Here is a 14,256-nt window from a genome sequence, read left to right as displayed (position 1 = left end):
ATTTTAGGATGAGCAGCAGCACGGGGGGCCATATCTAACACAGGGTGGGGCATGTGCCATCACAGGGGGGCGCAGGGACAAATAATATGCACCGCTCCCCCAGCCCGTCACTGTGGTGCGATTTCAGCACCACCGGAGATGGACAGCGGCTGTGCATATTATATGAGCGGGAGCAGGAGATCAAACGCTGCCACCGCAGCTGCGTTCACCTGCCCCCAGCAGCGCCCCCACCTCCCCTGGACCTTGCAGTGTGTGTGTGTATGTATGTATATATGTGTATATATATATGTATATATGTATATATGTATATATATATATATATATATATATATATATATATATATATATATATATATATATATATATATATATATATATAACCCCCCGTATATTCGGCTTATAAGACGCACCCCCTACTTTCCCCCAAAATTTGGGGGAGCAAAAGTGCGTCTTGTAAAACGAAAAATACGACATATATTATATATATATACAGTGGAACCTTGGTTGACGAGAACAATCTGTGCAGGGAGTGTGCTTGTAAACCAAGTTACTAGTCTAGCAAAGCAAGGTTTCTCATAGAAAATCATTGCAATTCAGACAATATGTTCCACAACTTGTTAAATGTCCCATCCTGGTCCCCTGTTTTGCCATTCCACACACACACACACAAACACGCACTCACACACACACATATTATGCTCACCTTACCTTCCGTTCCTTCGCCGGCCTCCTGTTTCTTGTAGTTCGCCGGTACAGGATGTGTATCGGGTAACCATCGCGACGAGGGCGGAACTGCCGCTGTCAGCCGCTACTCAAAGGCATTTCGCCAGCCAATCAAAGGCAAGCGGCTCATGCCTGTGACGTCAGCGTGCTGGCAGCTGAAGTTCCTCCCTCGTCGCGATGGTTACCTGATATACACCCGATATGCTTGTGTGGACTGCAAGAGCGGGTTAGAGCGCGGTGGAAGTACGGAACCGGATTACTCGATAACCGAGGTTTCACTGTATGTATGTATATACATATATGTGTGTGTGTGTTTGTGTATATATGTATATTTATGAGGTGTGTGTATTGCAGGTGATTTTACTTGTTTGGGAGCAGTTTGAAGACACCAATCACCACAGTTACCATGCCCATCAGAGCCTGGCCGGCATCCTCCTGATTGCCCTGAAAGTTTGTTTAGCTGCGTCTTTGGCATGTGGCCTGTACCACATTATAACCCTTGAGAGGAGCACGATGAAACGCCAATTCTACATTACATTTGCCAAGGTATGTGTCTCATAATGGGCGTTATGATTAGATTAGCACCTTCACATTATGCACACTGACCTAAAACACATAATCTGGAGATGCTTATATATAATACTAGAAGGTGGCCCGATTCTACGCATCGGGTATTCTAGAATTTACGTATTGTGTAGTTCATGTATGATTTTTGTTATATATATATAATATATAATATATATATATATATATATATATATATATATATATATATATATATATATATATATATATATATATATATATATATATATATATATATATATAGATGTTGTGTGTAGTTACCAAGTGTTTGTGTAGGGCGCTGTACATGTTCTGGATGTTGTCTGGGTGTGATGGGGGGTGAGAGCGGTGTTGTTTGTGTGTTGCGTTGTTTGTGGAGCGCTGTGTGTCTGTAGCATTGTGTGTGTGTGTTGCGCAGTTTGTGTGTGTGTGGTGTGTTTTGGGGGGAGGTATGTTTTGTGCAATGTGCGTGTTGTGCGGTATGTGCGTATATTTGTGTGTGCAGCCTTGTCTGTGTGTGTGGGTGTCTGTGTAGGGCAGTTGTTTGTGGTTCCCAGTGTGTGTGTGTGTGTGTGTGTGGTGTGGTGTGTTGTGCAGTGCGCGCGCGCGCGTATGTGTGTGTGTGTTGGGGGGAGGTGTGCACTTCCCATCGTGCTCCATCCCCCATGCAGCGCACTCCCCATCGTGCTCCATCCCGTATGCTGCGCACCCCCCATCGTGCTCCATCTCTCATCCTGCGCACTCCCAAACGTGCTCCATCCGCCATGCTGCGCACTCCCAAACGTGCTCCATCCGCCATGCAGCGCACTCCCCATCGTGCTCCATCCCCCATGCTGCGCACTCCCAAACGTGCTCCATCCCCCATGCTGCGCACTCCCAAACGTGCTCCATCCGCCATGCTGCGCACTCCCTATCGTGCTCCATCTCCCATGCTGCGCACTCCCAAACGTGCTCCATCCGCCATGCTGCGCACTCCCAAACGTGCTCCATCCCCTATGCTGCGCACCCCCCATCGTGCTCCATCTCCCATCCTGCGCACTCCCAAACGTGCTCCATTCGCCATGCTGCGCACTCCCAAACGTGCTCCATCCGCCATGCTGCGCACTCCCAAACGTGGTCCATCCGCCATGCTGCGCACTCCCAAACGTGCTCCATCCGCCATACTCCGCACTCCACATCGTGCTGCATCCTCCATGCTGCGCACTCCCAAACGTGCTCCATCCGCTATGCTGCGCATTTCCAAACGTGCTCCATCCGCCATGCTGCGCACTCCCAAACGTGCTCCATCCGCCATGCTGCGCACTCCCAAACGTGCTCCATCCGCCATGCTGCGCACTCCCAAACGTGCTCCATCCGCCATGCTGCGCACTCCCAAACGTGCTCCATCCGCCATGCTGCGCACTCCGAAACGTGCTCCATCCGCCATGCTGCGCACTCCCAAACGTGCTCCATCCGCCATGCTGCGCACTCCCAAAGGTGCTCCATCCGCCATGCTGCGCACTCCCAAACGTGCTCCATCCCCCATGCTGCGCACTCCCAGAGGTGCTCCATCCGCCATGCTGCGCCAGCATCAGCCTCTCTGTCTCCAGCATCAGCCTCCCCATCCCAGCCTTCCCCAGGTTCAGCCTCTCTCCTCTCAGCCTCCTCCAGCACGCCGTGCTCCTCTGCCGACACTCACAGATCCGATCGCATACACTCACACACACCCACACACACCCACCCGATCGCATACACTCACACACACCCGATCGCATACACTCACACACACCCGATCGCATACACTCACACACACCCACACACCCCCACCCGATCGCATACACTCACACCCACCCGATCGCATACACTCACACCCACCCGATCGCATACACTCACACCCACCCGATCGCATACACTCACACCCACCCGATCGCATACACTCACACCCACCCGATCGCATACACTCACACACACCCGATCGCATACACTCACACCCACCCGATCGCATACACTCACACCCACCCGATCGCATACACTCACACCCACCCGATCGCATACACTCACACCCACCCGATCGCATACACTCACACACACCCGATCGCATACACTCACACACAAAGACACACACACTGACGATATTGCACATATGCGCTGATACTCACAACATCCGGGGATATCACATGCTTCTGGCCATGTGATCCCCCGGCAGGTCCTGGAAGCTCACAACAGCACAGTATCGCCGCCGAGAAGCAAGCGATATCCCAGGATGTTGTGAGTATTTGGATGCGATGTGATGTGTGAGGTGTGTGTGAGTGTGATCTGATTTGTGTGTGTGTGTGTGTGCTGTTATGTGTGTGTATGTTCCGCAGCTGCAGGACCTTGATGTGTGGATGCGATGTGATGTGTGTGTGAGAGTGAGTGTGAGCCGGTGTACACTGGTAACTATGATACACATCGGGTAACTAAGGGACCTTAGTTACCCGATGTGTATAATGGTTACCAGCTTTCACGGCCTCCGTCAAGATCCCAGCATCGCAAGGTTATGTCTGGCGCTGCCGGGATCCTGACGGAGCCGGTGTAGAAGCAAGCGATATCCCAGCATGTTGTGATGTGTGAGGTGTGTGTGAGAGTGAGTGTGAGAGTGAGTGTGATCTGATGTGTGTGTGTACTCACCTGGGAATCGGAGCTCCGTGTCAGTTGGGCCAGAGCGAGCGTGCATTACGTGAGGGGGGCGGGGCCTGCAGAGAGCCGGGGCGAGAGGCCAATCCGTGTGGGGGGGGGGGGCCATGGCGAGCCCAGCGGCCAATCAGCTTTGTGTCACCGTAAGGACACAATTTCGGAGCATGACAGACAGACAGAATAAGGCAATTATATATATATAGATAGCCATTTAATCACTTCATTTTGCTGCGTTGTGAGACAAATAACAAATGCCAGTCTCACTCCATCACAGTAAAACCGTACATAACCATGCAATCTCCATTACAACATGGTTGCTAGTGGTTTTGTTTGTGATAGTTTGTGTCGCCTGAGTCCCTTAGGGAAACCTTGTAGTCACATTACATACGGCACAATTGAATGCAACTTAGGCACATCCAATTATCGCCTTGTAGCCCTAGACTCTGAGCAGTTTATTCTGTAGTCGTGTTGCTTTGAAATCTAAATGCATTAATATCTGTTCATTTTTAGGGTTGTTTCTTGTGGTTCTTGTGCCACCCATGCTTTGTTGCCATCTCGTATTTCTTTAAAGAGTATCAGAGAGAGAAGGTGAGCCGTGTGTTTGTTGGTTTGTTTGTCCTTATGAATAGAGATGAGTGAACCTCAGGCTCGGGGTTCGGGCTCGGATAATGACGTGGAAATCTCCCTGATGGGTATCGCGCTGTGCTCATGTCTGCATGATGCGCAGCATTGTGCACGCTGCGGGATGTGTGTGATCGGCTCAGATTTGACTTACATTCTGTGTTCTCAGATGTATTGTTCACGGAAAAAGTGAAAAAATAAAAAAAACACAGCCCACCTTGCTTCGGACATGTTTTGCTGTGGGCTGAAAGCAAAACACTTCTGGAGGTGAATGGGTGGGTGGGTGTTGCTTTTTCTTTTTTTTTAATTTCTCCGTGAACAAAACATCATAGAACACAGAATGTAAGTCAAATCTGAGCCGATCATACACATCCCGCAGCGCGCACAATGCTGCGCGTCACTCAGACACCAGCACAGCGCAGTACTCACCAGGGAGATTTTCACGTCATTTTCCGAGCCTCAAACCTGAGGTTCACTCATCTCTACTTATGAAACCTGTAGCAAAAACTGTCCCTATGCATTTTTTTAATGCTCTTAAAGAGTTTATCCCCTTTTAGAAAGTGGTGGTCCCCAGGCGCAGATTATTATTTAAAAACATTTGCTCTACTCACCTTCCCCGAGTTCAGCGCTGAGTCTCTGCCGCTGCTCAGTGTCCCGTAGTGGATACCTCATTTGCGCTACATAGACAACAATATGGCAGCCAGTCAGTGAGCTCAGCGGCTGCTCATATAGACGGAACGCTCCGCTTAGATTCTGTGCTCTCTGACGGACTGTGCCGATAGCAGACACCAAGAACAGCGGTGGAGACTCTTCACTGGACCCAGGGAGGGTAATTAAAGTTTTTATTCTACAACAAACTGCACTCAGGGACCAGGATCTCCTGAAAGGAGACTGTAGCGCGTGCGATAATTTCTTTGTATAGGTGACGACATAAATGAAGAAAAAAAGCAGTGAAGAATATTTACAAAGAAATCTTACATATCAAAAGATTTCTATATTCTGTATCTGAAAGAAGGTTCAGGCTATGGTGAATATTCTATACCTTGCCATGTCCAGAAGTTGCTATGAATCTTCCCTGCATGTTTACAAGAAGCTGCAGGCTTTACTTCTGTGAAACTTTTCTTTATCACAAATTGGCAACGTGCCTTGCTTTTGATCAATTATAACGGAACCGTTAAATAGGATTTTTAGTGGCTTTTTGGGATTTTTATAAAAGCTTCTCAAGAGCATGTTATAAAATAAAGAAATAACCAGTACTTGCCTTTTACATCCTTCTTTCCTCCATTGTTCTTTGGCACTCACACAATTATTCGATGCCAGAAGCCATTAGCATGACCGTTGCTTACATTTGGTATGCAGCATGTGATCGCTGGGGTCTGTGATGGGCTGCAGTGGTCACATGAATGATAAACTAGACCTCATCACTGCAGGACTGTCGGGGACCACCGGAGTGGTTATTTCTTTATTTTAGAACATTCCCTTTTATATATTTATATATATATATATATATATATATATATATATATATATATATATATATATATATATATATATATATATATATATATATATATATATATATATATAATCTCTCTAAATACCCTGTCTAACAAGCATGACAGCTAAGCACATATTGAAAGTCCTTGTTGACTAGTCCATGGGGGGGGGGTCAGTGACCATGTGGGTGTGATAACAACTTGATTTGCAGAGATGCCGCAGTCATCGCCAGCTCTCTGTAAATCCCGCACATGCATGCAGCGCTCTTCACTAACATCATTGCGCCTCTGAGGGATAGGTGTGTGCTTCTCAGCTTCAGAGAGGCGCATGTCCAAACGTGACATGTTAGCCAAGAAGGCAATGCACATGCGCGGGATTTGCAGACAGATAGCAATGACACCCGCTCTCTACAATTCATGTTATTGCATCCACATGGGCATGATAACATGCGGAGAGGGCTGCATGGGATCTAACTTCCCATGGATTAGTCAAAAGATTAACTTACATATGAAAAAGACGTTATAAAGACTTCGTCAGTATGTGTTTAGCTGTCAGGTAGTATATAGGGCTCGTTATGCAGGGTATTTAGAAATAAATATATAAATGCTGGTGGGTGGGAGGGCATGGCGAATCTGTCAGATTCTGTTTAATGAAAACCTGGAGTTTAAGAACTGAGTGATCTACATTATTAGTTCACACTTACCCCTTTATAGTGAAGCTCAACAAAGTGTCCTGCGGCTACAGTGATCTGGCAGAAATTGGCTGCATTAATAATAGTATCATTCTCTACTGAACTTGATAGAAAATACTCTGAGATGTTCCCTTAGCAAAGCGCACCATTCTGTATGTGACTCATAATTAGCTCATCCGAACCCATATACAGCTGAGAGTAGATTAGTCCTTCGTGGTAAAGAAGTTGTGGCTGCTCTACAGAAATGTAACACCTCCCTATTAATTACAGCCCCATAATCGTGCCATAATGCGCACCATGGACGCACATTGCTCTCATAAATGGTCCTAATTTTAGCTATGTAGAGATCATATGTATCTGTGTCACACTAACTAGCTGTGTTTTCTTCATTAGGTGATCACTGTGGGAGTCATCCTGTCTCAGTCGCTCTCCATGATTATACTGTATAGACTTTTCCTATCACACAGCCTTTATTGGGAGGTATCTTCCCTTTCATCAGTGACCCTTCCACTGACTGTATCATCAGGACACAAAAGTCGATATTACTCTTGATATGACCTGGATGCATTAGTTGTTTGATGTTCTCCTTACCTCCAACACCGAGACCACAAGGATTCTCCAGTGGGAAGGATTATTACCAGGACTGCATTTTCCATACAAGCCTGTCGCTCCTTTCAGGTTCATTGACCTATTCCCAGATGATTCGCCCCAAAGACTGATGGTTCTGACATTAGGGGCTACAGGGGTTTCTCATTTCACTAATTGGGGTCTCTAGTAGGAGGCTGGCATTGAATACTTGGACGGACTCTGAACTGATCGGCCTACGAACACTCCTGTACTCAATTGGTCCTTGTGTATTTCAGAAGCTCATCCTTTTTGGTGCTGATTGGTTTGCAGTAAGGAACTGACTTTTGCAACAACTCTGCCACTAGGTAACTGTGTATGAAGCGGCGTTCTGGCGTGCTTCTATTTTTATACGTGCATGTTATATAAGTGTTTTATTTATACGACGTGTGACTACTGTATGGGTAATGTATGAACAAATGCAGACTGTACTGTTGCATAAGATGTTTTTATGTTTTATTTTATTGTATTTTTCATTTCATCCACCATGCAGAAAAAAAAAATAATTCCAGTTCTTAAGATAACCACTCATTAAATTTGTCAATGTTCTAATTAAGGGTTAAAACAAGATTACAAGATAAATAAAATATTCTGTATTTACAAGTATGTGCATGGTTTGGTATAAGTACAGTGCTATAAAAAATACCCTGTGAACGTTCCACATTTTTTATGTTACACCCACAAACATAAATGTATCACAGTGGGATTTTCTGTGATATACCATCACTAAGTACCAAGTATTTATGACGTGTAAAGGAAATGATGCACTGTTTTCTAATTATTTAAAAATTATAAATCTAACAATATTGATGTTCATTTGTATTCAGTCCCCTGTAGTCTGATACCCCAAAATAAAATCCTGAGTGACCAATTGCCTCCAGAAGTCACCTAATTAGTAAATTGAGTCCACCTGTGTGTAATGTATTCTCAGTATAACTACAGCTGTTCTGTGAAGGTCTCAGAGGTTTGTTTGAGAACATTAGGCATCAAACAGCATCATGAAAACCAAGGAATACATCAGGTCAGGGATAAAGTTGTTGAAAAGAGTAAAGCAGGGTTAGGTTATATATAAAAAAAACTCAAGCTCTGATCATCTTGCATCTAAAAATGGAAAAATTATGGTATAACTGCAAACCTACCAAGACGTGTCCACTTCAACTGACATCCCAAGCAAGGAGCGCACCAATTAGAAAAGCAGCCAAGAGGCCTATGGTCACTTCTTGAGGAGATGCAGAGATTTACAGCTGAGATTGGGAGAATAGGTCCACAGGACAACTAATAGTCATACACGCCACACATCTGGCCTTTATGGAAGAGTGTCAAGAAGAAAGCCATTTTTGAAAGCAAGCCATAAGATGTCCCATTTGTAGTTTGAAAAAAGCCATGTAGGGGACACAGCTACCACATGGAAGAAGGTGCTCTGGTCAGATGTGACCAAAGTAGAACCCTGGGGGCTAAATACAAAACGCTATGTGGTGGAAAAGTAACTGCAAATCACCCTTAAAACACCAGTCAAGTGTGGCAGTATCATGCTGTGAGGAGGCTTCTGTTCAGAAGGGACAGGGAAGATGGAGTTGATGGGAAGATGGATGAAGTTAAATAGAAGGCAATTCAGGAGAAAATAGGGGACTTAAGTTCACTTTCCCCCAGAACAACAACCCTAAACATACTGCCAAAGCTACAATGGAATGGTTTAGATCAAAGCATATTCATGTGTTTGAAAGACTCAGTCAAACGCCATTGAGAATCTGTGGTAAGACTTGAAAATTGTTGTTCGCATACTGGCATCTTCCAATTTCACTGAGTTAAGGCCGCTTTACACACTGCGACATCGCTAGCGATCGCACCCGCCCCCGTCGTGTGTGCGTCACGGGCAAATCGCTGCCCATGGCGAACAATATTGCAGGTACATGTCACACGAACTTACCTTCCTAACGACGTCGCTGTGGCCGGCGAACAACCTCTTTTTTAAGTGGGCGGTTCGTGCGGTGTCACAGCGACGTCACACAGCAGGCCACCAATAGAAGCGGAGGGGCGGACAGCAGCCGCATGAACGTCACTCCCACCTCGTTCACAGAGGATGCAGGAACGCTGTTGTTCGTCGTTCTTGGGGTGTCACGTAGCGATGTGTGCTGCATTAGGACCGACAAACAGCCTGCGTCCAGAACGAGCAACGATATTTGGAAAATGAACAACGTGTCAACAATCAACGATTTTGTGAGTATTTGGGATCGTTAGCGGTCGCTTGTAAGTGTCACACACAACGACGTCGCTAACGAGGCCGGATGTGCGTCACGAATTCCATGACCCCAGCGATATCTCGTTAGTGATCTCGTTGCGTGTGACGGGGCCTTTAGAGCTATTTTGTAAAGAACAATGGACAAAAATTTCACCCTCTAAATGTGCAAAGCTGGTAGAGACATACCCCAAAAGACTTGCAGCCATAATTACAGCGAAAGGTGGTACTTGGGAGGGCTGAATACAAATGCACGTTACAATTTTTGTAGACTTTTTTTTTTTTTTTATATTTTTAAAATATTTAGAAAACCATGAATCATGTCCTTCTACACTTCACAAATACTTGCTACTTAGTGTTGGTAGATCACATAAAATCCCTATAATATACATTTAAGTTTGTCCCACGTAGAAAAAATGCAGAAGAGTTCACTGGGTATGAATTCTTTTTCAAGTCACTGAATGTAAATGTAACGCTGTGATAGAAGGCAATGATCTGCAGATGGCAAAGTCTCTCCATCCAACAGTGAACTCCAGCTCTGCGATGTACATGTAGGGCTGCAGGGCTTTAGACAGTCACTTCATAAGGCTGCTTTACACGCAGCGACATCGCTAGCGATGTCGCTGGTGAAAGCACCCGCCCCCGTCAGTTGTGCGTCACGGGCAAATCGCTGCCCATGGCGCACAACATCGCTTACACCCGTCACACGTACTTACCTGCCTATTGACGTCGCTGTGGCTGGCAAACCGCCTCCTTTCTATGGGGGCGGTCCGTGCGACGTCACAGCGACGTCACACGGCAGCCGTCCAATAGAAGTGGAGGGACGGAGAGCAGCCGAAAGAAAGTGACACCCACCTCGTTGCCGGAGGACGCAGGTAAGGTGGTCTTCCTCGTTCCTGGGGTGTCACACATAGCAATGTGTGCTGCCTCAGGAACGACGAACAACCTGCGTCCTGCAACAGCAACGATATTTGGGATTAGAACGACGTGTCAACGATCAACAATTAGGTGAGTAATTTTGATCGATAGCGGTCGTTCGTACGTTTCACACGCAGTGACATCGCTAACGAGGCTGGATGTGCGTCACGAATTCCGTGACCCCAACGATATCTGGTTAGCGCTGTCGTTGCGTGTAAAGACACCTATACCAAGAGACATCACTCCTAAAGGGGTTTCCTTACTAAAGCTTACGGCATTTTGGCTCCCCTCTTAATCTGCACCTGAAAGAGTTCAGGTAGATGTGAAAACGTGCTAGAAAACATTGCATTGAACTGGCATTAACATTATTCAATGAGGCAGTGTTCATCTGAAAGTTTCCCTCCTCATGCTGAGGAAAAAATTCGCAGCATGCTGTGTGTAGCCGCGTATATCTGCCTATGCAAGTCAATGGGTGAGAGGAAATAAATTGCACGGCACATGAATCATCCATGTGGCGTCCTATTTTTACGCACACATCTAAAAGAAAAAATAATAATGTAAAGCTACAGATGATAGATATATTGAAGCTAAATAATATCACAACCCCCTACAGATTATAAAAAAAACACCCTATATTTGATAAGAAACTAAGGTAAAGCAAATAGCTGTGGGTGTCTATTATCAGGCTGGTAAGGACCGTGGTTTTGGGTCCTTCCCAACCTAAAAAAACAGCTTACAGCCACCCCAGAAGTGGCACATCACATGTGTTGTGCAAATTCTGGCGCTTTACCTCGGCTTTTCCCAATTGCCATGGTGCGGTGGCAGTCCGGATAATGGTAGTTGGGGTTGATGTCATATGTGTGTTAGCTGTTATTAAGTCCTGATGATAGTAAATGGTCTGATATCTATTAGACATCTACATTAGTAACCCAATAAGTACAAAAAAAACCCACACAAAATATTTTATTAAAAAAAAAACACTCCACGAAGCTTTTCCTGGTTCACCAATTTATTTATTTTTTTTTTAAAAAATCATGCAAGTCCAACGTAGTTTAGGGAATCCAAAGTAGTCTAGGGAATCCATTGGTGGGCTACATTGGATTCCCTGGACTATGTTGGAATTCCTGGGCTATGTCTGAGATACATGGGTTTTTGTTTTTTTGTTGTTTTTTTTAATACATTGGTGAACCAGGAAAAGAGTCAGGAATTTTTTTTGAAAATTAACTATATTTGTGTATGGTTTGTTTTTCCTTAGTTACTGGGTTAGTAATGGAGAGGTGTCTTATAGATATAAGTTTATGGTTTTTAAAAATAGTAGGGACCTCACGTAATTTTTTTACAATTATTTAATATGTTAAACAAATTTAAACACCCTTTAGTGCCAAAGGGTGCAACTTTATAATATTTAGGGGGTTGTGACATTATATATCTGCAGAATATTTAACTATTCTGTCTATCATAATATTTTTCTGTCATCTATCTACAGTGAGGAAAATAAGTATTTGATACACTGCTGATTTTGCAAGTTTTCCCACCTAAATGGAGAGGTCTGTCATTTTAATCATAGGTACACTTCAACTGTAACAGGCAGAATCCAAAAAAAAATCCAGAAAATCCCATTGTATGATTTTTAATAATTAATTTGCTTTTCATTGCATAAAATAAGTATTTGATGCAATAGAAAAATAGAAATTAATGTTTGGTACAGAAACCTGTATTTGCAATTACATAGGGTAAACATTTCTTGCAGTTCATGACTAAGTTTGAACACACTGAAGCAGGGATTTTGGCCCACTCCTCCTATATAGATCTTCTCCAGATCTTTTAGGTTCGGGGCTGGCGCTGGGCAACATTGAGTTTAGGCTCCCTCCAAAGGTGTTCTATTGGGTTCAGGTCGGAAGATTAGTTAGGCCAATCCAGGACCTTGAAATGGTTGTTATGGAGCCACACGTTAGTTGCCCTGGCTGTGTTGTTCAGTTCATTGTCATGCTGGAAGACCCAGCCACGACGCATGTTTCAATGCTGTTACTGAGGGAAGGAGGTTGTTGGCCAAAATTTCTCGATACTTGTTCTTCCTCCATATTAAAGGAATTGTCCTATATTACTGTAGGCTAGGCCATCAATATGAGCTCTTGTGACGGCTAGTGGCTGTGGATCCACTGCGTCGTTGGCCGAGCTTACCCTTGAGAGGCGTATGGTGAAAGGTATGAGCCACAGGCAGTCGCCAGGTATTACTCCAGGACAGTCCTCGGAGCTACAGCAGCTGATCGGAGGCTCAGGGTGCAGGAGATGTGTAAGGCAAAACCCAGAGATATGGTCAAGATGGGCAGGACAGCGACGGAAGAAAGAGCAGATGTACAGGAAACAGGCGTGGAGGGATCAGGGCAAACAGGAGGCAAGCCAGCAGAAGTCAGAATAAACCGGAGGCATGCCAGAGCAAAACAGGAGAAAAAAAACTGAGAGATCAAACAGACAGAACCCTCAAGAGAATAGACAAGGACCTTACTTTAGAACAGGCCACTGTGTGGAGTAAGGTGCTCCTGATATACCGAGTACTAGAAAGGAAGGGATAGGCCAGGGAACAAACATGCTATAGGACACAGGGAATACAATTTCCAGCAGAGTCTTGTTGCGCCTCCCTGTCGACAAGAGGAAACTCCCCAACAACAGGTGGAGGCAGCAGCGCTGGAGAAGTTACATGAGAAAGCTGGTTAGGCACAGGACGGTGACCACAGTGAGTATGATGATGCTGTGCGAGTCACTGGCGTGACAGATCTGTGCGGAACCCCAAATGATCGGCTGACATCTGCTCCAGCAAAGGTAAGAAACAATATACAGCAGGGGTGGGGAACCTTTTTTCAGCCGGGGACCATTTGGAAATTTCTACCAACCTTCGGGGGCCGCACAAAATTATCAATGTGAAAATGACACTGCTATATTTGGTCAAACAATTAATTAACTTACCCCTACAGTGGCGGCCGGAGCTGCTTCTCTTTGGTGCGGCTGTGATGTTTGGTGATACTAATCATGTTTCTTCTCACAGCTGCTTTTTCATTTTTGTCTGGGTCTGGAGCGCGATCTTGTGATAAGATTGGTAAATCATACACATAACCTAACAGAGGCTGTATATACATCACAGGAGACACTGGAGACACATATAACACATAAGAGACACTGGGACTGCTGTATATACATCACAGGAGACAGTGGGGGCACATACATCACACAAGGGGCTGGGGACATGTACAGTGCTGGCCAAAAGTATTGGCACCCCTGCAATTCTGTCAGATAATACTCAGTTTCTTCTTGAAAATGATTGCAAATACAACTTGTTTGGTATTATTAACTTCATTTATTTTGCTTGCAATGAAAAAACACAAAAGAGAATGAAACAAAAATCAAATCATTGAACAGTTCACGGAAAACTCCAAAAATGGGCCAGACAAAAGTATTGGCACCCTTCGCCTAATACTTGGTTGCACAACCTTTAGCCAAAATAACTGAACAACCGCTTCCGGTAACCATCAATGAGTTTCTTACAATGCTCTCCTGGACTTTTAGACCATTCTTCTTTGGCAAACTGCTCCAGGTCCCTGAGATTTGAAGGGTGCCTTCTCCAAACTGCCATTTTGAGAACTCTCCACAGGTATTCTATGGGATTCAGGTCTGGACTCATTGCTGGCCACTTTAGTAGTCTCCAGTGCTTTCTCGCAAACCATTTTCTAGT

General features: G+C 45.1%; 1 protein-coding gene across 1 annotated transcript in view; it reads left to right on the top strand.

Annotated features, from left to right (window-relative positions):
* GPR180 (G protein-coupled receptor 180) overlaps nt 1-7,979 on the top strand; it is a 38,906-nt gene extending 30,927 nt beyond the window's left edge. Inside the window, exons 7-9 of the mRNA XM_075336757.1 lie at nt 1,078-1,269; nt 4,453-4,530; nt 7,145-7,979. Coding sequence (XP_075192872.1) covers nt 1,078-1,269; nt 4,453-4,530; nt 7,145-7,303 — 429 coding nt within the window. The 3' untranslated portion in view covers nt 7,304-7,979. The remainder of the gene's footprint in view (nt 1-1,077; nt 1,270-4,452; nt 4,531-7,144) is intronic.
* The last annotated feature ends 6,277 nt before the right edge of the window (nt 7,980-14,256 follow it).

The sequence above is a fragment of the Anomaloglossus baeobatrachus genome, chromosome 2 (genome assembly GCF_048569485.1).
Source record: "Anomaloglossus baeobatrachus isolate aAnoBae1 chromosome 2, aAnoBae1.hap1, whole genome shotgun sequence".
Classification (NCBI taxonomy): domain Eukaryota; kingdom Metazoa; phylum Chordata; class Amphibia; order Anura; family Aromobatidae; genus Anomaloglossus; species Anomaloglossus baeobatrachus.
The sequence above is the reverse complement of the archived record's forward strand: the minus strand, read 5'-3'. Positions and strand labels throughout refer to the sequence as shown.